The sequence below is a fragment of the Apium graveolens genome, chromosome 6 (assembly GCF_009905375.1).
Source record: "Apium graveolens cultivar Ventura chromosome 6, ASM990537v1, whole genome shotgun sequence".
NCBI lineage: Eukaryota > Viridiplantae > Streptophyta > Magnoliopsida > Apiales > Apiaceae > Apium > Apium graveolens.
This window is the reverse complement of record NC_133652.1, coordinates 58045111-58070383: the sequence shown is the minus strand read 5'-3', so window position 1 is coordinate 58070383 and position 25273 is coordinate 58045111. Positions and strand designations below refer to the sequence as shown.

Here is a 25273-nt window from a genome sequence, read left to right as displayed (position 1 = left end):
TGCACTAAATCAAATTTTATCCCCTTAGTCGAGAAAATCCAAGAATATTACATTTTGTTATTGTAGTCAAAAGCTCAATCCTCATTCAACATATAATCTTAATATATCTCTTGAATTTTTGCTTTAACAGGTTCAACAACTTAATCCTTAAAACAACTAAACTAAAATTATTTACAAACATATAACTGGTAAATGAATCCAATCTTTAATAATTTCTATCAAATTTGCAACATTTAAGTGCTGAAATGAAAATGAAATGCCAGTAAGGATTTTTATGTGTTAGATCATTTTCTTTAGTTATAAACTAAGCAAAGTACAATTGTAAGAGCACAAATATCAAATTTGAAAAAGAAATGAAAACTTGTCTAAGAACTTTTATCAAACACCTGGAAAGCATGGGGCACAAAACAATCACAAATAATAATACAATCAAATCTTAGTGCATAACTACGAGTACAAACTCCAAAATAATAATACAAATACTAAAAACATCATTAGTATAATAATAGTCGATCATAAAATGAAAAGAGATTGTACAACCGTGAAATCACCTGGGGCAACCACAACATCAAAATATTTGATGTTCAATCCATAAAAATGAACCTGCAATCAAAATAAAATTGAATAAGAGAGTCTAAAAATCACGAAGATGCGAGGTAAAATACTTCACAAACTTAAAATTAAATCTGCAAAGTTGGACATGCAAAAACGTAAAAAGAAAAAAAATGAGAGATGCATGATAATAAGGAGAAAATTGAAATCAAGAAAACTCAATGAAAAAGTGAATAATATACATATAAATGGAGAAATAACAAGAATTTGAAATTCAAATCCGGGACAAGAGGGAGGGGGAGAGAGAGGAGCATGTGATTTGAATTTCAAACTAAATAGCAATTGTATGATATATATTTGGGGGAATGCAAAAGCTTCTGAAAGAGGTTTCACGCAAAATATAGACATGTATGGATATGGTAAAATGAGAGTATTAGTCAAAAGAGTCAAATGGCAGCGGGATGTAAATACGTGAATATACGGAGGGACATGGTGGTAATTTACATAGTAAACACACAACAGCTTTTATAATATAGAATATAGATAGATTAAAGGGGTATATTCATTTAAAATTTTAAAGGATTGATAATAATCCATTAATTTTTGAAGATTTTTATTGATTTAAATTGTTCATGGATTTTGACTAGAGCGGGCAATTTGGTACACAACACGTGAACACGACACGAAACGACACGAAAAATACTGATATGGGTTTAAATTTTTGGTACACGAAACACGAATGTACACGAACACGAAATTACACGATAGATTTAGTGTCGGATATGGGTTTCAATTTAGGTACACGAAAGTACACGAAATTACACGAGATAAATATATTTATAAATTAATATATACAACACATGCATATATTTATGTATATATTATAAATATTTACAAGTTTTTATAGAATACTATGTAAAAATATATTTATTTATATATACACTCTCCATATTTCATTAAATTATACATTAAAATAGATTTTTTTATATATTATATGTATATATATTATATTAATTTTTTATTTAATATACACGAAAAGTACACAGAAAGTACACGACACGATTCGAATCGGATATGGGTTTCACATATGGGTACACGAAATCATTTCGGGTCAGATATGAGTTTCATGTTTACGTACACGAAACACGAAATTACACGACACGAAAGTACACGACACGACCTGATTGCCCGCTCTAATTTTAACGGAGTTGATGAAAAAATCTTGCAGAGTCTTGCTGATTTTGTGAAATTTTCCACAAATCCTTCAAAATCTCATGTATTTTAAAGAGATTTCAAAAAATTAAAAATGAACTGGTAAATTCATTAAAATCCACAACTTTTTCAAATAAAAAAATCCACTGAATTTTGAACACCATAAGATTTTGATGAAATTTTAAAAATCCAAATTAAATACTGCCAGATTTCAGTAGACTTTTTAAAATCAGAATTGAATACACTCAGATTTTAAAAAAACTTTTTCTAATCTATATTGAATACCATCATATTTCAAATGATTTTTTTAAATCCAAATTAAATACCGGCAGATTTCAGTAGACTTTTTAAAATCAGAATTAAATACACTCAGATTTTAAAAGACTTTTTCTAATTTATATTGAATACCATCAGATTTAAAATAATTTTTTAAAATCCAAATTGAATAACTCTTAATTTTAAAAATTCAAAAAAATCCTTTAAAATCTTGATTGAATACAGCATTGAGTTCTTACAACTGGGGGAAAGTGAAATGATATATACTCCTGAAAGCCTGATATTTAGTCATCTCAATTCACAAAACCACATGTAAATGGTTATATGCCTTTACATAAGTTATCTGGTATCTCGTGTCTCTTTACTTTAATATTCCACTAGCTTTTGAAATCGTTAAAAAAATTAACTTACTTCTTTAAGAATTCCTACTATTCAACATATATTCATTCATTCAAAAAAAATCAATCAACTTACCTCAACATTCTCCCCTATTTACCCGTATATAAATGTAACTCCCTCCGTAAATCAAAATTATATTCCAATTTGCTTCATTGTATTTTTGGCAAGAGAATAAAATATTCTTATAAATCATTTCTCTATCTTATAAATCTACAATTTTTTTCTTTTATTAAATAAATTTTGCATATCCCTTTTTAATTGTCGGTTAAGATCTGTTAATTATGGTAATATTTATGATTCAAAATTATGAACATAATATTTTCTCACAATATATAAATCCCCGTTTATACATATACACAACCCAAGAGGAACCCCTTTAATTGACTTCTCTCCGAACTCATCCCTGCATTGGTTTGTTATCCCTGAATTTAATCTCTAATTTACTGTTTTTAAAATTATATTAAATTAATATTTAATCTTTTATTAAAAAATTATTAATTCCACTTCTGTAAAAGGAAATAGTATAACTATATGGGGGATGGAGTATTTGTTTGATGAAATTGATGATATTAGTTCTCCCATTAACTTATCTATTTATTCACTACGTTTTGATAAACTTCCATCGAATTGAATCCAAAATTAAGTTTATATGTATATACATCCAACAACTCACATCTATTAATACGAATCAGACCTTTTTTATGTACCATAAAATTACTATAAAAAAATAGCAAAAATGGGTTTAAATTTTAAACGAATATATAACTAAAAGAGTAATGCTAGAGACAAAAAAGATAGTTACAAAAAATTATCACAAAATGACATGGCATGGGTGATGTCACATAATGAAAAAATTTAATTGGTCCTATTAATGTAACTGCATGGGGATCATTTATTTTAGCCAACCAACATATGACATGTGTTATTTGTAACTATTTTAGTAACTCATTTTGTAACTCTAGCATTTTCCTAATTAAAATATTAGGTATAGTCATAAAGATCCATTGTAAGAAAAAGATGTCATTCATCATTCGTTATAAAAAAAAATTGGTACGCCATCCCCTATAACCCAAAATCAACTATCAATCATATAAAGACAAATTATTTAATTTAATATTTAATGTCACATATTATTCGAGATCCTAAATTTATCGTCATCTATCATTTTCATATTTAATGGTGATTATCGATAAATATGCAACTGATTTCGGAAAAGTCAATCATGCATGTATCTTGGAATCATCTAATTCGTTTGATATTATATTTTTATTGATATCCTAAATTACTGTTGATTGGATTTAATTTTTTATAATCATGGCAAAAAGAACTCTTACAGTTCATATAAATAGACAAGCTAAGAAGATAATTTGACAAAGTAGCACAAACAAATCATTAAGGTATTCATTCTTCCTTACCATCTTTTAATTCTTTATTGAGAAGCACATAGATAAATTGTTCTAATTTTAGTTTATCATTTATGCAGTGGAGTGATAAACATCTTTGTCAGAATGTTTGACCAGTTGGAATTAGTGGATACGTCAAGAAACAATTGCAAAATTAAAGCTCGGATAACAAGAATGTGGCCTTCCGTGACCACGGATCAAAATCAGACTGTAACCGGATATAATGTTATTCTGCTAGATGATGATGTGAGCACACTTTTTTCATACATATTATATTGATAATTTTCAAAATCTTATTATTCTTCCTCATTACTGATTTATTTTAAAATTTTATTTAGAATTTTCACATCCAAGTCTTTATTTATCCTGAAAAGTGGAACATCATTGACGAGCCCTTGATCGAAGGACGAATCTATGTGATCTCTAATTTTAATGTCAAGCAAGCTACGTCCAAGCTTAAACCAGTCTCCTCTAAATATATCATTAACTTTTCAAACTCCACCTCCACAGAGAAGGTGTTTGAAGATGATTTTATGATCCTCTTGCATAAGTTTGAATTTGTTGATTTAGGAGATTTGTTTGCTCTTGCAAACACTTATGTATCCAAATAGAATCCAGAATTTGCTACAGGTTTGTATATAATTAATTATATTACCTAGCTTGGAGGGAGCAACTCCACATAATAATATTTCAAGGAAAGAAAAATGGTTTAAATTTATTAGTATGTTGGCTAATTAATTTTTTTTTCACAGATGTTATAGGCGTGGTTGAGAAGTTCCAGCGGGTGCACTTAGTCAGTATGGTAAATGGTCCTAGGAATGTTGTGAAGTTCAACATTTGTGATACAAGGTAATTATTTCATTCTTTTTTATAAATTTGCCTTCACCTAATATGTTCTCAAACTATTTTATAATAATAAGAATGAATTGCAGATTGCATCCCGTAACTTTGGCTGAAATTCAAAGTTATATACCTGTTTTTAGAAATTGCAAATTACATCCCTTAATTTTAAAACCCGTTTTACATTACACCCCTTTCGTCATTTTTCGTGAAAATTGACTGTTAACGTTAGTCAACAGGGGTATTTTAGTACTTGCACAACTGAAACATAGTTACATCCAATTTCACTCTCATTTACCCGGTATTTTTACCCCCAATTACCTATCAATTGAAACCCTAATTACTTGTTATCGAAATTGGCATCAATTGAAAGCGTAAATTGAGGGGAAGAGTAAGATTTGTGGACGATGAAGCTCCCGATTACAGTGTAGTACCAGGATTTGCATTCGTCCAAGTTTTCGATGGACGACAATTACACTTCTCTACCATAATTACTCAAGAAAAAGTGTGTGACTTGGATGAAGAAGACAACTGTTGAGTATATACTGATTAAACATGAGCACAATGTATACACACAGAGTTTTTACCGTTCAAAAACAAAATGCCAACTTTACCCTTCAACCCATTAACGTTAACGGTCAATTTTGACGGAAGGGATGCAATATGAAACGGGTTTTAAAATTAGGGGGTGCATTATGCAATTTATGAAAACAGATATACAACTTTGAATTTCAGCCAAAGTAAAGGGTGCAATCTGCAATTCACTCATAATAATAATTGATATAAGTGCATAATAACGTCATGTTTCATTTTGTTATATATAAATGTGAACTTACTTTTATTATATTATTATTATGATTATTTAATTTAATATTAAAATTGAAATATTTAGAATACGAAATATAATATAAAAATAGTAGGAACTAGCTCAAATATATGGAATTGCATATAGTACTGTCTATTTCGTAATACATTTTTATGTTAGAACTTAACGTTAAGCATCACATATAACTATAAATAAAAAAAATTAAATTATAGTTAAATAATCATATTAACAAAGTAAAATTAAAATTTACGCAATAAAATAAATTTTTGTTTATTTTATTGCAATAGTTAATATTTTACAATACTATTGATTGATGTTGCATTCAAGTATTCGTGGTGAGGAATTTATAGCTGCTATGTTTTTATTAGTTAATTCTATTGACATAAAAGCACAAGCAATATTATTAAAAGGTGGGATTTAATTTTTATATATTTCATGTTCTCATAAGATTCTATTGTCCCCTGTACAGCAATTCTCACTTCGTCACCGTATGGGGTAACTTGGCTGAAACAACTAACACACTTTATCGGGATGATTTGCAAAAACATGTTGTCGCCATTTTAACAAGTGTCAAATTACATATTTTCAAGAGTGGGCTATTTTTGTCCATTACATAAACATTTTTGAAATCGGATTAATATATTTTTTCATTAAATAGTTTGTTCTTTATCTTGCAGCTATAGTACAAATAAGTAGCTTGGCGTCTACAAAAATTTACTACAATTTGGAAGATAATGTGGTAAATGAATTTCGTAAAAGGTAAATTTAGGCAGAGTTTAAAATTTTTAAAAAGTTCGACTATGCTTGCACTATTAAGATGCAACTTTTAAAGTTTAACAATGAACTTAATATATATCTAGGTTGGCTCAAGAAGAATATAAACTTAAATCTGGTGAACAGTTGTTCCAACTAATAGTATGAGCGATAATGTTCATGTCATAAAGACTGTTACACTAAAAGAACTTGCTGAAAAGATATCCACTGAATTCATGAAGGTAATATACCCAAAATTTTAAAACAATTATTTCAATTTTAATACAAACTATTTTAAAGTTCATTATTCTTTACAGAGGACTGTTATGTGTAATGTCAAAATTAAGAAGGTTTAAGAAACTCATAATTGACGGTACTATAATTGTCACAAGTGTTTTCAAGAAGTAAATAATTTTGATGGAAGGTTGAATTGTCCCAAGTGTCGGATTAATATTCCTGTTGTAGAAAAAAGGTAAAATAAATTTCTTAACTATTTTTCTCATTAATAATTACTAATAAAATATTAAAATGTAATAAATTATTGCTACTTTGAAATAGGTATAACATTACTATAGTTGTTGAAGATTCAACGGCAGCTGCTAATGTAAACCTTACTGATCGTGCTTTTAAACGATTAGTTGGCAAGAGTGCAACAAAGCTGGTGGATGATCTTGGGGAGGTAATCTAAACTCTTTTATTTATTAGTAATTAGTAATTAATATTAATAATAAGTTAAAAAAGTAGAAGTATTCCTCACCATGCATTGTTGTATTTGAAATTGATTATTATCAGGATATATCAAAAACATATATCCCAGACTTGATAATGGGCATAACCGACAAAGATGTCACTTTGAACATTGTGATAAGTGAAGATAATGTATTGATGAAAAGTACATTATACACAGATGCTTATACTTCCAAAATATCAAAACCCTCAACTTCTGAATCTGTGCAGGACAATACCAATTCCAGTTTTGCACATGTAAGTTTGATAATTACAATTTTCAATCTCTCCGATGTTTAAAAACGTAGTAGATACAAATTCAAGTTTTACAATGTATTTTATTGTTTGTTAATTTATAAATTACTAATATTAATATTTATAATATTTCAGAATGCTAATTTGGTTGTATGTGATAATACACTTGATACTGCTAAATCATGCAACAAGAAGATTAAACTGGTAAGTTGATTTATTCAAAATTTACTTATTGTTCAATGTATTAAATGAATTAAAATTTATATTTCATATATTGTCCATGTTTTTTGATTTAAACATTGCACGAACCATGAATGGATTCAAATTTCTCATCGAATAGCCCAAATTTGGTCATCCAAGCACTAGCATAATGCATTTGGAAAATAAAATCACAAAATTGTTTTTGTGACAATTTCCTATTTTCAGAATATTTTGTATTCCATTTATCGAACTTTTCCCAATCCTTTATTATGTATTCCACTTTGTTGGATTAGCAACTTTACCTTATGATATTGCATTGCTTTTTTCTCCATGAGATTTCATTCCACATTTTGTGATATTGATTATTCTTCCACTAGAATTTATCTGAATAAGATTCAACAATTTTTAATAGGACAATTTTATTTCGATCTTCCAGATTTAATATATATAAGATAATTTTATTAATTATTAATTTTGTCCCGTGTGCGTAGCACGGGCAAATTTCCTAGTACTCGTGAAAGCCTGATATTTAGTCATCTCAAATCACAAGACCACATGTAAATGGTTATATGCCTCTACATAAGTTATCTGGTATCTCGCGTCTCTCTGTTGTAATAGGGATAATAGATTGCTTGTAGTTCGCTACGGTTTGCGATGCGTAGGACTTCAATTTATATGTTGATTGCTGCATCCGGTATTCTGGTTTCCTTTACTTCTTTATTTCAGGGAGTCGGCTTTTGCGAGAACACCTTATGTTGTGTTTGGTCGGGATGGTCGGAAAGGAATGAATGTAAGTAAAGAAAATAAAGGGTTAATTACAAACCGCATCCCCTTGGTTGTTTCTATTTTCACTTCTTTATCACTATTTTTGATAATTGCACTTCACACCCCAAACATGTTTTGGCGCTGCAAATCGCACCCATCTGTTAAATATGACCGTTATTTTTGAAATTTTCAGGGGTATTTTAGGAAAGTAAGAATATTAAATTATTTTTAGATTTTTATTTAAGATTTTTACCCTCTAAACGATACATTCTGAAAAAATTTATTGAACAGAAGTTGTGGAGAATGAAAAAATCTTTTCAAAACAATAACATTCAAATATTTTCAAAAAAATTACGAAGCCAAAATTAAATTAAATATATAATTAATGAATTTATTAAAAAATAATTATAAAAAATATATATAAATTTTGAACCTTTTTTATTTCGAGAAGATTTTTTCATTTCCAACAACTTTCGTTCTAAATTTTTTCGGTATGTATCGTTTAGAGGGTCAAAAACCTTAAATAAAGATCTAAAAATAATTTAATATTCTAATTTTCCTAAAATACCCCTGAAAATTTTAAAAATAACGGTCATATTTAACAGAAGAGTGCGATTTGCAGCGCCAAAACATGTTTGGGGTGCGAAGTGCAATCATCAAAAATAGTGATAAAGAAGTAAAAATGGAAATAACCAAGGGGATGCGGTTTGCAATTAACCCGAAAATAAATGGAAGTTGGAGGTAAAATTTGAAAAATATAATTAGATGGACAAAATTGTTATGATAAGAAAATGAGATTAGTAAGGAATGGAGTATTCCATCTCAAATTGGGGGTATTTAATTATAATGTAGATGGTTAGAAATGAAATGGGTAAAAGAATGGAAATTTTAGAAAATTTAATCATTTTTCACTTAAAATCCCATTTTATTCCCAACCAAACATAATCAGCTTTTGCGAGAATTAAGGTATCAGTCACTTCTCTTCAAAAGGCTTCTCTTAATTTGTTTAGGATTGTACAGAACAAAGTTAGAGATATTATGCATACATGAATTGTCTAGTTTATCAGTTTTGACATTCATATGCTGCCACAACTAGTTTGAAATCTGTGGATCAATCAAACTACGTCTAGTATCTGTAATTGCCATAGTATTATATCTTATTAGAGTAATTATAACCTAGCGGATTACCCTCTTTTGTAACAACATGTTGAGAGTTGGAGGCTGTGTGGAGAAAAAGAAAGAGTAAAGGAACAAAGACTAGCATGATTCAGGTATACTTTGCAGAGCAGGCTTCCATCCTTTACGATTTTCGTTACAATCACCATTTAACTTGTGTAATGAATCAACCAATTTTTGGTTTTTAAGCTGCGAAATCATATCTTCGACTGAAACCGCTCCAGTACTTAACATCTCGAGGTCTTGTCTTCTAATTACAAGCTTAATCCTCACACCTCTAATGTCTTCCTTTTCGGCTACTTCTTTGGTGTTATAATACTTCTTCTCAATTTCTAGGAGTGGTACAAGATAGTAAAGTCGACCTCCGTGCATATTAGCGTGAGGACACAGATGTTGGATCACCGGAAGTGTCTGAGATATGGCATGACCAGCATGTTCGGACAGAACCTGATGCACTCTCAAAGGTTGTTTATATTCAAGAATCTTTCCGTCCGTCTTCATGACCTGGATTAACTTGTCCTGTTGAGCTAAGCAATTACCCATAGTTGAGGTAAATTAGTGGTCAACAAGAAATCTGATGCAAACACAGAAGAAGTTGGTGTTTGGGTTAATGTTGTGAAGTGGATCCATGAGGTTGTTCTTATAGGAGATTGGTCATGGAAATGCAATGATGGAACAGAATAAATTATAAACCATATCCTGGTTTTGGATTATAGGCCCTACCTACCTTGATCATTTTCATCAACTTTACTTTCCTAGTTGATATGAATATGATCTGTTAGGAACTCTCCTCTTTAGAATTTTTTTGTCTCCAACAAACTAGTGGACCAACGAGGATAGTGTGATATTTCTGTATATTTTGCGTTTACTGATGTTTGCTTGTAGCAATATAAATTAACTCTATACAACTCATGATTAAAATTAGAATAAGTAACACAGTTGTGGCCGAATTTAAGCTCGTTTAACATTTTAATGGCCGCAGTTTCAAATTTGTAATGTAATGACGAAATATTACTTTAATCTTTTGAAAAGATTGCTAAGTGTCACTTGAGGAAATAAACTACTATTTTTTTCTTTAAAAAGTGGTTCTTGGCCACACTTTCGAAGAATAAAAGCAATATATGACAATTATCTTGTACAATTGAAATTCCGGCCATCAAAATGCTAAAATAGATAAAATTGAGACAGCACTTTACAATTTACTCTTAAAATTATATTCGAGTACTGGTGTTATTAAACTAGAAAATGTTTGTGTTCTTCCAAAACAGAGAATAGAAATGCGGACAAATCGTGGATAGTCTAGTGGTATAAGACTCATTTTTCTCCGTTCATATGATCCGATAGCAAGATATAAAAAATATTTATGTATCAAATTTTGTCTAGAAGTAAAAATAATTTGGCTATGTTCACTTGGGTTGAATGAATTCAATTGGTTAGGAATGGAATTCTCATTCCGGGCTGAATGAAAAATTATGTTATTTGCTTGGGCCAGCTGAATGGAATGATTCATTCATGTTCCATTTATTTTATTCTAATATATAAAGCAGATCATGGACAAATATTTGGCTCATCATCTAAATTACTTAGTACAGAATAAGTTGCACTATTAAATGTAAATGTAAAAGTTAGCGGTACATTTTTCTTTAAATTATAATAGAGGACATAGCTTGGACTTGATGTGATGAACTTGTCCAAATGGCGAGGTGATGATAAAAAATAGTATACATCATTCTAAAGATGAAATTAATTAGATAATTAATTTGTAGATTAAAGGGGTAGTTGTGAGTTTAAAGATTAAAAGAGGCGGAAATGTGAAATGTAAACATTAAACAAGGCCATTGCATTAGAAATTTGGGTAGATTCTTGAGGCTAATTATTATTATCTCAACAAGCATTATGTAAGTTGTAGAGCGGTACCCTGGTGGTAGCAAAGAAAAAGCATTGTAAACAGAAAACAGTAAAATGGCAGCAAGTGCGTTGTTGCCAGACACATCCGTTATACATACCAGTTGCACAACAGTTAAGAAACTAATTATTAGACGGAAGAGGGCCACTAATAAATCCCTTGCTTTAGCACGGCTTGTGCTTTACAGATTTGTTTTTTCACTGCAAACTTTTTTTGGCTCAAGTTGAGTGTTTGCTTTAGAGGCTTCCATGTCGGCACTAGTGAATCCTTCTCCTTTATAGTTTTTATAGTGTATATATGGGACTTTGGAACTCTTGCATATGCATGTTTTTATCGTTTTTTCAATACAGGGTACCACATCACATTATGCTTACATTTTATCCCCTTACTCCCTATAATTTTATCCCTTTCCGAAATAACACAAGGAAATGGTTTTTTATGGTGTGCCCAACACATTATAATAAACATCAATTTTATAAGTTTGATGCATTTTCATTAGTGGAGTTGTTGTAAATATAGGACTTTTCACTAATATTTATTATTAGAGTATCGGTCAAAATGTACCAAATTCACTAGAATTAATGTTTATTGTCTCCCCAGAAAAACGTATATAAAATGGGACGAAGGGAGTATGTGGTTAGGTACACTACTAGTTCATCTTCATCAAAAAAATTGTTTGTATTTCAGCAACATTGTTCCAAGGATTGAAATTGCTTAGAAAGAATTTGTTATCAGGTACCCCTAAAGATCCAAAATAAAACCAAGCGCTTAAAGATGATGTTGAAAACAAATTGTATTACTTTGAGAAATAAGTAGACTTTGAAAATTCACTGGTTATGAATGTGTGGGTTGTTTAAAACGTGGTCAATGTGGATGAAAAATTGGAAAGGAGTTCGATTAGGCTAGCTAGGCTGCCATGAAAATGACAAACGCCTATCTCTAAGCCCTAGCTCTCAAAACTTTAATCAATTAAAACTAAGACAATACAATTACCAAAAAAGTATTAAGACAAATACATTACATGCTTTATCAAATTGCTTCCAAATTTAGTCTGAGTTTTGATTATCGAATTTGAGGTCAAAAATTTATCAAAATTACAAAATTCTTCGAAATTGACTCGGGTATAAATTAAGCTGAGTTTCAAGTTCGAGCTTTTTAACAAGTGTTAATTTTGAATTTTAGTTTAAATTGAGTTCGAGCATGAGAAATTAAAGTAATTTTATGAACCTCGTAGAAAGTTCAACCTAGTCCAATTCATTAAATTACATTAACATCTGTTATCGAATTCGAATCAAATTTGAGTTTGTAAAATTTAGGATATATTTATAATTTTTTATGAAACCAAAATATTTGTTCAAACTCAAATACAAAGACCGAATTTGAGTTATCCAGTCGAGTTCCACCTTACTAGATTCCAATCACACCATCAAAACTTACTTGGGACATACATATCTTAATGTCCACCAGTGATGCTGTAAATTGTAATAAGAATAAATAGATAAAGGTAGTCCACCATGATGTTATGAGCACCAAGTGTTGAAGGGGAGGTGGAGATGGGCGATTGAGCCATTCATTTTGTGTAGTGGAGGTAGAAAATATGTTAGCTTCCAAGTGATTTCATGAAATTTATCTACCACAAGCATGCATCAATAATCTCAAGTTGACCATCTCAATTCTCAACTTGAATGGATATATCAATGAAACCACCCACTAGTACTGTCAACTTTGCATATGCATGTATCATGAATGTGTGCATGATGTTTTTCTGTCAACGTTTGCAATTACCCTGTTAAGCTGATCAATATCCCTGTTAGTTAAGCTGATCTCCGAATATAGTTAAAAATTTGGGTTAATTTTATAACTACCCAACTCAACTATCGGTGTCCCAAGAGTAGAGCCGGCCAAACGAACGGTTTGGCTCGGCCCGATTGGAATTCGGCTCGTTAAAAAATCGTCTAATTCGGATTGTGACATGCCGGGTCATTATTCGGCACGAACCGGATAAGAAAACGAACTGAATACGAACTGGATATTCTGAAACCGGAACCGGCCCGGAACTAACAGGGCCCTTGATAAGCAAGATCTCAGCACTTAAATAAAAATAAATAACATCAAACAAACAATGAAATATCTTGAGCAATCAATTTTACTTGGTGAGGACATAGAGAGCATATAAAATTCCTGGTAGCCACCCCAAAAATGTCAGCAGCAAACAGATCCAGAACTCTGTCTGCACAGCAAAAGCAAATCATCAAAATATTAAGTGATCATTATATCATACAGCAGTTTTAAATCAAAGAAGAGCCACACATGACACATCTACAATGGAGAAAAATAATCATTGTATTTAAGAAAATCACATACTCTCCGTTTTCGTATATTAAGAAAATCTACTGTAACACATAAAATAGTATTTTCTCTAGTTTATTTACAATTTTCTTTTTAAATGTACCTTCTAATTATTTATATTTCAAAATTTTTCAAAAATAATAAAAAAAAATTATAATTTTAAAATAAATACATCCACTATATCTAATTTTAAAATTATTTCCACTATATCTACTTTATACATATAATATTAATGAATACCGCTAATTTACTCACTTTTTTAATTTTCATCACCTACTTTATGATTTTGCTTAAATTATGTGCCTAATCCAAATATAGAAATAGTATGTAACCGGACTCGATAGCCATGAACTAGATAATTTCATAATACATAGAAGAAGTATGTAAAATAGCGAGAAAGATAGTGGAAAAATAATGAAGAAAAAGAGAAGCATACTGACCTGACATTCAAATCTAAGGAAAACACCAAGTGGAGGAAGGATGATGGCCAACACGATTTCGATAAACGTAGCGCTTCCCATTTTCTTTTTACTTGGTGAGCTTGCGTCTCGCAACAGAAGAAAAAATAAGAAAAGTATTATTATTTTCTTACTAGCCTTGAGAAAAACGAAATGGAACAGAAGAAACAATTGCAGACTGCAGTTATAGTGTTATTACGTCTATATAAGCAAAACCTTGGACCCAGCAAAGCTTCTAATCAATACACGTGTCGAATGATCGTTTGGTACACAAATTATTAGTATTTCAATTCAAGTCGACCAAAGAGAGTTGTACTTTAACCCACCCAAACAAGTCTACACAGCTTTGTACTCGCTGTTTTGGCTTCAAAGATAAGAAATGTAAAAATTACCAAACGACTCTGGCCTTAATTAGTGGTGCACGTACATGTGATGTGAGCCCAACGAGTAGGACGTCTATTAAAATATTTAACGACAAATGCGAAATTGAAATTTCATAATTTTAGGAGTATTTTTTTATATATTAATGAGTTATTTCCTTGATGTTTACAAGTAGGTCTCGCTATATATCAAATTATCGTTTTATATATAATTTACCATTAGATATAAATTTTTAATGATATAATTAATAAAAAATTGAATTACAGTATGGAAGAATTTAATTAAATAATATAAAAAAGGTTCTGATTATAAATATACTACTACCTCCATCCCATTTTAGTTGTCAAATTTCCTTTTATAAAAGTCAAATTAACCAATTTTTGACAAAAGATTAAACATTACTTTTATATTATTATAAAAAACTAAAAACTATATATTAAAGTAGATTAAATCTACTTTCCGATAATGTAATTTTTTTATTTTGTTCAATTATAAATTATTAATAAACTTCGATCAAACTTAAGTCAATTTGACCGACACAAATTCAAACGTGACAACTAAAATGGGATGGAGAGAGTATAGGAGTATACTACTCCCTCCGTCCCAATATAGATGTCCCTTTTGAAAAAAAAATTGTCTCAAATTACTTGTCCATCTCTTGTTTCAATACAAATAAGTTGAGGATTGAACCGAACCGTCAAAAATTCGGCTCGGCACGCACGGCCCGCTCGTCTGGCCACCTCTACCCAAGAGGGCTCGAATGAAAGACCCAAGCTTACATGAACCATCAAAGAAAGTCCTATATATAAAGACTTGGGCTTGCTTTGATGATGGGTAGGCATCTTCCTTCTTTAACCCTATTAGTATAGCTTGAACTCGTCCAAAGCGCTCAAGATGGTCGAAAAAAGTAGCAGCTTTCACGTATGGTAATTTCCGCTGAACTTATTTATTAAACAAGGAACCAAGACTTCACCCATGTCGAAGAACCCACCGTGGTATGCGCCAATAAGACCACCAAAAGCCTTTGTGGCACTAAAGTCGGCCCATCTTTTCTCATATTATAAGCGTACGGTTTATGATTTCTTCTTTTTAAAAATACCTCTGCTGCTTCTTTTTTACTTCTCTCTCAACAGCTTTTCTCTTAACGCTCGCTCTTTTGCGCTTAATTGGCCCCTCAGGGGCAGTTTGACAGTGATTTCGAGTTAAATTGGACGGTGGCAATGGACAGCGACAACGACTGAGATTTGTAAGCGAATTTATGTGTTTAAATGTATGTATATATGAAGAATTGAAATTGATATAGAGATAACAAATTGGGATGATAAGTTTTGTTATAGAAGAGCAATGTGAATTTATGCTTATTTGTGTGTTTTCTGTATGCATATATTCATGATTGTAGTATATGTTGATTTTCGAGAGCTGTGCTTGAATTGAATATACAATCATTGACAAAAGCATATGACCAGGAACAAATACATATAAACATTAATAAAGGTTGCAAATAAGGTAGCAAAAGTTGTAGCTGGTAAAGAGTAGTTGAATAAATATATATAAAATTCAGGTTTGTATCGATCTTATGCAGTCATGAGTGTTTGTTTGAGTGTAGTTTTGTATTTTGGCAAGTGAATGCGTATTTATGATATGATGTTTGTAATTAACTAAGACTTTATTTTATGATGTTTGTCATGCTTTATTAGATTAAGTGTTTGTTATTTTGTGAAATTCCATAGAGGAGGTCATGTAGAGCCTCACATTTTTTAATATATGTTATGTTTATGAGTAGTAGGTTTATAAGTACCATTGGCTGAGATATGCTCCCGATCCCACATGTATTCTTGCACCGATTTATCTATTATATGTTGCAAATACTCTAGGTACTTGCACAAACGAGACCATTCTGAAATATGTGAATGACATGTTGAGGATCTTTGGTCAGTTGGTATATAAAAATCGTGATATATAGAAGGGCACTTTGAAACAATGGACGAAAGAACCTTAGAAGAATTGACTCTCTCTCAGTGCATTAATGGGATATTCATTTGGGATATTACAAATCCTATATATTTCAGGGTAGTAAGGCATCTACAAAGGTCATTTAACATGAATTTTGATATTATAGAAATCCAGATTCGTTTTAACAATAATCTCCGAAGAGCTATAAGAATCCATGCTGGATAAACTTCACATTCTGGACGATTTTGACACCTTCAGCTGAGGGTTTTAGATCTAGATTTAGGTTTCACGTAATGGATTATTTAGATCAGTTAGGAGTTATTTTAATTATCAATGAAATTAGGGCAGCTCGATATTTTTATGCTAGATATGAAAGACATGTTGTACAAGTTGTGCAAAAAGAATCAATACAATTTATGCTTTATTGAATTTCAATATTGAATTTGCTGATTTTGTTCATTTACTGGATCATTATGAATAGAGTCGATATGATATTTATTAATTTCATTATATTACGTGGAACTGGTCCCGCATGGGCACCTATATCAATACTCAGATTCAAAAATATGTGTAAGTTATAAAAGTTGCAACCATGTTTGCAATCTTTGCAATAAATGTTACAGAAGTTGCAACCATGGTTATAGAAGTTGCAAACATGGTTGCAGAAATGGAAAATACTATTTATACATCAATATTAGTTGTAATTGAGACAACTGTCAAATTTCAATGTTATATTTGGTTGCAGAGAAATGGAAAACATTGTTGTTATAGTCCAACACAGCGGTCGATGGGATGAAAATAGAAACTACATCAACTTTGAGGTATGTGGATTGTTGATTCCCAATGATTGTAACTACCACAACTTGGTCACAATGATATACAATGAGCTGAAGTTGAAACCTGGTTTAGTTGGGATTAAAATAGAGTATCAAGCAAGAGATGGATATCCTCCTTTTAAGATAACAGATGATGGTCAACTCATGTTCTATATAGAGCTAAATAAAGGAATCTGATTTCACAAAGTTCCCTGAAATGAAAAGTATCCAACTGTTTTCTACAACAAGTGATGAGTTGTGTTTTGAGGCTACACAATCAGAAGGTATTGCTTCAAATATCATTAATGAGCAGTATGTTGGTACTGTTTCGGATGTGGTTGCGGATTATGTTGAGTTTACAGAGCTAATTGATGGGCAGATTGTTGTAGTTGATGAAGTTGCGGACAACTGCATACAAAACCAGTTGAACAAGGAGGTGGTCATCAACAACAAAAATCATAAGCACATAGCATTTGATCAGATATATATTGATAAAGAGTCACTGAAGATTGTTTTGGCCCACTATGTAATTGACAACAACTTCCAATATTTTGTGCAGAAGTCTTGTAAAAAAGGGTATTTCGTTTCTTGTGTTGGCAAAAGTTGCAACTGGATGTTACAAGCTTCAAGGAATGGAAAAACAAGTTGTTTTATTATCTAAAAGTTACATGATATCCATACATGTGATTTGGGAATTAAATTTAAAGACCAGCGACAAGCAAGCTCATCATTCATAGCGGATATGATTAAAAGCAAGTTTTCAAATATTAAAACAAAGTACACGGTTGCGGATATCATGAGAGACATGAAGGACGATCATAAAGTACAAGTCAACTATGGAAAAGCTTGGGGATCTAAAGAAAAAACTTTGGAACTGATGAGAGAAAATGCAACTGAATTATATTATGAACTCTTCCCTTATCTATACATATTGCATACTTCAAATCCAGGATCAGTAGTGATCGTAAAACAAGATGAAGATGGATGTTTTAGGTACGTTTTCGTGGCACTGTATGCTTCGATGAAAGGCTGGATAAATTGCATACCCATGGTCATTGTCGATGGCACGTTCTTGAAATCGGCACATAGAGGTACATTATAGGTTGCAGCAACTCAAGATGCAGGGAGTATAATATTTCCTTTGAAATTTTCCATAGTGAAATCAAAAAATGATTTGGCATGGGAATGGTTCTTCAACAAGTTCATGCAAGCTTATAATGTAAGAGAAGACATGACAATAATCTCTGATCATCATGAAAGCATCATAAAGGCAGCAAGCAAAGTATATCCTGAAGTACCACATGGATTTTGCATCTTTCATCTCTTTAGAAACATAAAAAGTAAGTTTAAGAAGAACTCAAACAAGAAAAATGATGATTTCTTTAATGCTGCCAATGCATGCACTGTCAATAAATTTGAGTACCACATGAACCGACTTGTAAAGATTGACGGCAGGATTCGACCATATTTAGAGCAAGTTGGGTATGACAAATGGGCAAGGATTTTCTCAACAAATAATAGATACTAGAACTTGACATCTAACATTGCAGAATCTTTGAATGCTATAATCACATAGATAAGAGAGTTTCCGATATGCACAATGTTAGAGTCTTTGCGTGCTTTGGTACAAAAGTGGAGTTGGACTAACAGGAAAATAGCAAATGATACCTCAACAAAATTGACAAACAAGTATGAGCAGATACTAAAGAACAATTACTTCTACTCAGCAAATATGAAGGTACTTATGTGACTATTTTAATATTTCTACTTTAACTAGTTCTATCAGTTGCAAACATGGTTGCAAACGTTGCAACTATGGTTGCAGAAGTTGTAAACATGGTTGCAACCATATTTGCAGAAGTTGCAAAAAAGGTTGCAACCTTTGTTGTTCAAATGAAATTAAAAAAAACACATTATATTCTTCATTGAAATGATGTTTAATCAACAGGTGAATCCATCAAATGAATCGGTGTTCGAAATTTATAATGTTGACGAAAAATGGACAGTCAATTTGGCCACCAAATATTGTACATGCAACAGGTGATTCTCAATATTATTTTAATAAAATATCATAAATGCATGTTCTTCGTTTATCTTTATATGATATATATGTTATTTTAAAATAGGTTTCAGATGGATCAACTTCCATGTGCACATGCAATTGCTGTCTTGCAGAAAGTAAATTACAATCCTTATGAGTATTGCTCATCATATTACATCAAACAAGCAATGCTTGCTGCTTATAAAGAATTGGTATATCCTGTTGTCAAGAAAGACACATAGAAAGTACCAGAAGTGGTCAATGTGAGGATAATGTACCCGCCGAAAGGTAGAATCAGAACAGGAAGACCCAAAAAGAGAAGACGCAAGGCTGTGTGGGAGACAAATATGCCAACTCAACAATTCAACTGCGGGAAATGCGGTCAATGTGGACATAATAGAAGAACCTGTAGAAACCCATCATCTGAATAAAAAACTTAGTTATTTACAAATCAAGTTGCAAATTTTGAATTGCTAAATTGATTAAGATGAAAATACTAATGGAGTCGATATGACTTGTGTTTACAAATTTTCAAGTTCTTTTAACTCTGAGTAGAATTACATATTCATTAAGTTGCAAAAATATTGCGTATTTTTTTTAAATAGAGAAACTGTATGTCGGATATAGCATATATGCTTTGCAACTTCTGCAACCATGGTTGCAACTTCTGCAACTATGGTTGCAACTTCTGCAAACAAGATTGTAATATGACTTAGTTGACAATTTCTTTTGAAATCTTACTATTAAGATGGTTGCCCCTGCGGGGCTTATTGTACATAAAATCATCAAGTATTTTAATAATGAATATATATTAAATAAATTACTGTACTCTATTTAAAATCATAGAATCTCAAAATAATGAACATTATCAACATTGATAATTGCATAAAGTTTTAATTGTCAAATTCATCAAACCAAAAAAAATACAAAGTACTATCAGCAACCTTGATTCTCTACTATCTAATGTCATTAAACAAAGAATACAAGTCATTCTTTAACATCTTTCATCTTTCTCTTTCTCACATATGCCTTTGTTGATGAAGGCTTTTTTGATGGAGCCTCTATTGGTGGAGCCTTTGAAGTGTTATCTGACTCACTCTCATAGCCGTATATTTGCTTTGTCATTCCATACGAATAAAACAATAGGGCAAGTCTGCTTCTGTGAGCAGCATTATCTAGTTCACCTCTAGGAAAGTCCGGCATAGTAGCATAATACTCGACATATGATAACATGTATATTCCATTATCACTGCATCAAGAAAAACATATCAAACTAAATCATATCATATAATATGATTATGCATCACATAAACTTAATAAATTTCAAATAGTTTTGTAACTTACATTGCTGATGAAGTAAAATCAAAATGACACAAAGTCACTTCAAACCAATCAAGAGCTGACTTCTTAGAATATGCATATGTTGTGAAATCTATATCCATCCGATCATAAAAACCAGTTGCCTCAAGATACTTTGGCAATAATTGGAGGAATGGATTGGCTGCCTTTGTTAGAATATCCCTCACACCATCGCAGCTCAATGTATTATAGACATAGAACTGCCTATCTATAAAGCTTAATCTCCCAAGAATCCAATGTTCTTGTTTGGCAAGCCAGATAGGAATTAAAACATCATCACTTAAAGCTCAGGGAATATTGCAACCAATAATATCGCCCTTGATAATTCTTGCAATGTCTTCATCAACCATAATATCACCAGTTGTTTCAAACAAAGTAGAAAGTCTACTCTGAAATGTCGAATCAACGGTAACTCTTGGTAATGCTAAGTTCGACTTTAACTTTTTCCTCAAATGGTAAAAAAAGACATCAACGTGCTGCACATAGATATTGAGACATATTGTTAACAAGAATTAAAATAACAAACCATGCAAGCTACAACTATACAAACAATAAAACTTACAGAGTTGGTCAGATTATTGCTGCCATACTCTAAAGTATGAAACCATATTTTTTGGGATATTGAATGATCCCCTAAATCGAGAGGCGGTCTGATCTTATTATTTTTCTTTGAACAGATTGCAGTTGTCCTAGAGGAATATATGAATGACATGTGTTAACCATATATAAGTCTTTACAAATATATAATTATAAGATATAACTATGTTTGCAACATTTGCAACCATAGTTGCACAAGTTGCAAATGTGGTTGCAAAGGTTGCAACCCACATAAATATACAGTTAAGTTTAGTCTCATTCCGCCAACACCAATCCAAAACTCAAGAGGGTTCGGCTGCTTTATTTTCCTAAGTAGAAGATTGTGGATGAGCTGGTATTGTATCTTGAATGATGATAGTCAGGTAAAATTTCCAAAGCAACCGGAAGCAAAAAGAGATAGATGTTGTGATGATAATGTGTCCCATATATATGTAATAAGTTCGTACTTATTGTTGGTACTGACCTTCGCTGTTTTTTGATCTTTAACTGGAATAACATAATCCATCCTCTGTAGTTGAAAACAAGACATGTGTCAGCAATATGTAAGCCTTTACAAATATTTAATTAAAACCTACAACCATGTTTGCAACCTTTGCAAGCATTTCTGTAGAAGTTGCAAACATGGTTGCAACCATGTTTGCAGAAGTTGCAAATATGGTTTAAAGGTTGGAACTGATACAAATAGACAATTTTTATGAGTGCCCCTGCAGGGCCTACAAAAATAACACAAGAAAGGAAAATTAGGAATAGGTAAGTACCTCATTAATAGGAATTGGATCATCGTGAATGGATAACTTGGACCTCTTATCTTTGACTACAGCCTTAGATTTTTGAGTTATCTTGCGTTTTGAAGGCGTGGCTAAATTGGATGTTGAGTCCGGGGAAGCCTCATCAATGGAAACCTGATCACTTTGGATAGTTGGCCTAGCCTTCTTAGTATTCAAGGTTGCCTTGAATTTTTTATTTATCTTTTGCTTTGGTGGCAAATCTGATTTGAACATCGAACTTGGGGTTGACGACAACCTTTGTGTGAACCATGTTTGCAACTGCCAAAGAACATATGTAACAATTATATGTTCAGACAAAAACTAAACAACACTGATGCACGTAGTAAATTTAAAGAATCTAGCAAACATAGTATGTATAAAACTGATGTACGCTCCTGCGGGGCCTAGAGTATGTAGTATAAAACTGATGAAAATCACTAAATCAGGTGGAATTGTTGACTTATTACAAGCCTGCATAATTTTTACAGACAAGCCTACATAATGACAGCTAACAAAAAAATCACAAACAACATTACAGCTAATCTACAAACCGAGGTTGCTATTTTGTGCAATGAACAGACTATACTTTAACTAGGTATAATTTGTTTGGCATTAACTATAGTTCTAGATAGAAACTGATACACATATAATATCTTCAAACTTGTCATGATTTATGTTTATCAGCACTTAAAAACATTCCAATAAAACACAAATATTGGGGCAGTAAGTATAATGATAGTTAACAAAACAATTGTAAATGAAATCAGCAACTACTTGAATAATCACAAAACAATTTCATAATCACAAACCTTCCAATACTTCAATCTATATTGTGTGTGTGTTAGAGGGAGAGTGAGAGAGAGAACGAGAAAAATAGAAAACAATAGCAAAATATATATAGAGAGAGACAGAGAAAATGTCTTTTTAAAATATTCTAAAAAAATTAATGAATTTAACTAGTTAGTGACATATACGGAGAAACTTGAAACAAGGAGAGAAAGGGAAGCCACACATAATAAGCAAAGGTGCTCCAAGATTCGAGGATTAATTGACACTGCTGCTTCATTTTCTCTTTACCTCATATATTATTAGCACCAAGATTAGTTTAACAATTGCTGTTTTAGCATTATCAACAACTAAACACCACACATTTCCATCAATTAACATTACTAATTATTTCACTAATCACCATATAAACATATATACATTCATCTGGACAATAGTTACCAAAGCCCAATTCATCCACCGATCTTTTTGTTTTTTTTTTTCTAAAGTTCATGGCAACTTATGGATTCTCAGTTCTCGTGATCACAATTTCACTTGTCATTGTTACCACATATGCCACCCTTGATGCCGATGAAAGTATATTTCTTTCTCCATCTTTAGTATTATCCATTCCCCGTTGGATGTTATTTAGGACGCAAATTTCAAATTTAAAATTGTATTGTATTTGTAAACCCTCTTAAATTTGTGCTTTAAAATTTACTTACATGTGATAAAATTTGACGTATAAGCATAAATGCATAAAATGTATGTGTCAGGGCGCCCATCGATCAATCTGCGATACTAATTGGTATTCTTGTGTGACTGTTTTTGTGGAGCAGCAATCCAATTCGGGTATTTGGGTGATAAAGGACCTGATAAATGGGGAAGCCTTGATCCCAAGTTGAAGGTTTGCACAGATGGTAAAGCACAGTCTCCAATTGACTTGGTGAGAACCAAAGCAACCCTCGATGACAAGCTCAACGCCTTATCCAGAGACTATCAATCTGCCAGGGCCACCTTGGTAAACAATGGCTTCAACGTCGCTGTAAGTTATGTTATCTTAATGGCCCTTACAACAATGCCCTTCAGTTTTTCACATCCATTTGCGCGTGCATCAACTTACAACAACCGTTTGTGTGTAAATCTATCTGCAGGTACACTTTGACGGAAGTGCAGGAACGATGAATGTAGATGGCAAGAATTACAGCCTCTTACAAATGCATTGGCATACTCCATCTGAACACAAGATGGATGGAAAGCAGTACGTTATATCTCCAACTAATAAACTCTCTCAAGTCTCAACATTCTACAAGTTATTGCTTCTGACTGATATATAATCTGCTTGAATCACATTTCAGATTAGACGCAGAGCTTCAATTGGTGCACAAGGCTGATGATGGGAGCATCTCTATTACAGCCATTCTTTACCAAATAGGCAATGGAGACTCATTTCTAGCAAGGGTAAGTAAGGGATGCAAAGTGCAATTTAGCTCTTTTTCAAAATGTTTAGAACAGCCTGCTTCCAAGCATACAAACAATCACATGAAATGTTTTAATGGATATTAAAATAAGTTAGTATGGATACACATGCAGATTCAAAAAAAATTAGGAGACTTGGCTAAAGATAAATGTGGACCTAATGAACATGCTGAAATTGATCTGGGGAACGTAAACACAAAGCCACTGAGGAAAAGTACTCGAAACTATTTTAGATACAATGGCTCTTTCACCACACCTCCCTGTACCGAGAATGTTATCTGGTTTGTTTTTGGCAAGGTATAAACACATGCTATTCATTTTCTCATTCTTAAGTTTCAAGCTATCATTAAAAGGTTATCTATATAAAATTGAAACTGAATTATTATTATCATTATTGCTGCAATGTAGCCGAGATCTATGTCTCCACAACAGATTGACGCTTTGAAAGCTCCAATGGAAGCGGCATATAAGAACAACGCAAGGCCTGTGCAACCTGATAATGGCCGAATAGTCAATATTCATGATCAGCCAAAGAAGAACTAGATGAACTGATCTATATGTTCTGTTGTTATCCTTAGCAAAGGAAGAAAGTACTAGGACCAACTTATAGAATGTAGCTAACTGTATAGTAAAGGGCAGTTATGACATGGCTAACAGCCAGAGAGACCAGTATTAGAACCGTGTTATATATTTTTGTAAAAGTGACGTGGAAATAATTGTTTTTTTATCATTCTCTCTGGATGCAACTGAAATGAAAGACACCTTGTTTTTTCTAACAAATCAAACTACCCTACATGCTATATCTCACTCAAAATAGAGGTTGGGATGGTGAATAACAGGTGAACCTTACCAATACTCTTAGCAATGAAATGACTACCCGTTAAATCTCAACGTAAGACTAGAAAAGTTCACAGCAGCAATTAACTCAGTTGTACAAACTGAATTGCTGATAGAACAATTTGCAGATCAGTTATTATATAATTGCTAGTAAATTAGTAACAAGGGAACCTATATAGCTA

The 25273-nt window shown here is 31.8% G+C and overlaps 4 protein-coding genes across 4 annotated transcripts; 1 reads left to right on the top strand and 3 right to left on the bottom strand.

Annotated features, from left to right (window-relative positions):
• Positions 1-9465: 9465 nt before the first annotated feature.
• LOC141665114 (uncharacterized) lies at positions 9466-9927 on the bottom strand. Its single transcript, XM_074471100.1, has one exon. It carries the CDS (start codon positions 9925-9927, stop codon positions 9466-9468), a length of 462 nt encoding a protein of 153 aa, XP_074327201.1.
• A 3493-nt stretch (positions 9928-13420) lies between these two features.
• On the bottom strand, positions 13421-14440 carry LOC141667120 (hydrophobic protein RCI2B-like). Its single transcript, XM_074473488.1, has 2 exons — positions 14080-14440; positions 13421-13520 (listed from the first exon to the last, which is right to left on the bottom strand). Exons 1-2 carry the CDS (start codon positions 14158-14160, stop codon positions 13437-13439), a joined length of 165 nt encoding a protein of 54 aa, XP_074329589.1. The 5' UTR covers positions 14161-14440; the 3' UTR covers positions 13421-13436.
• A 5703-nt stretch (positions 14441-20143) lies between these two features.
• LOC141668099 (uncharacterized) lies at positions 20144-22885 on the bottom strand. Its single transcript, XM_074474791.1, has 5 exons — positions 22820-22885; positions 22002-22289; positions 21707-21751; positions 20632-21122; positions 20144-20536 (listed from the first exon to the last, which is right to left on the bottom strand). Exons 2-4 carry the CDS (start codon positions 22242-22244, stop codon positions 20934-20936), a joined length of 477 nt encoding a protein of 158 aa, XP_074330892.1. The 5' UTR covers positions 22245-22289; positions 22820-22885; the 3' UTR covers positions 20144-20536; positions 20632-20933.
• A 239-nt stretch (positions 22886-23124) lies between these two features.
• On the top strand, positions 23125-25087 carry LOC141667845 (alpha carbonic anhydrase 1, chloroplastic-like). The gene is made up of 6 exons (XM_074474480.1): positions 23125-23372; positions 23615-23820; positions 23930-24036; positions 24134-24236; positions 24369-24551; positions 24663-25087. The coding sequence occupies exons 1-6, from the start codon at positions 23288-23290 to the stop codon at positions 24795-24797; spliced, it is 819 nt and encodes a 272-aa protein (XP_074330581.1). The 5' UTR covers positions 23125-23287; the 3' UTR covers positions 24798-25087.
• The last annotated feature ends 186 nt before the right edge of the window (positions 25088-25273 follow it).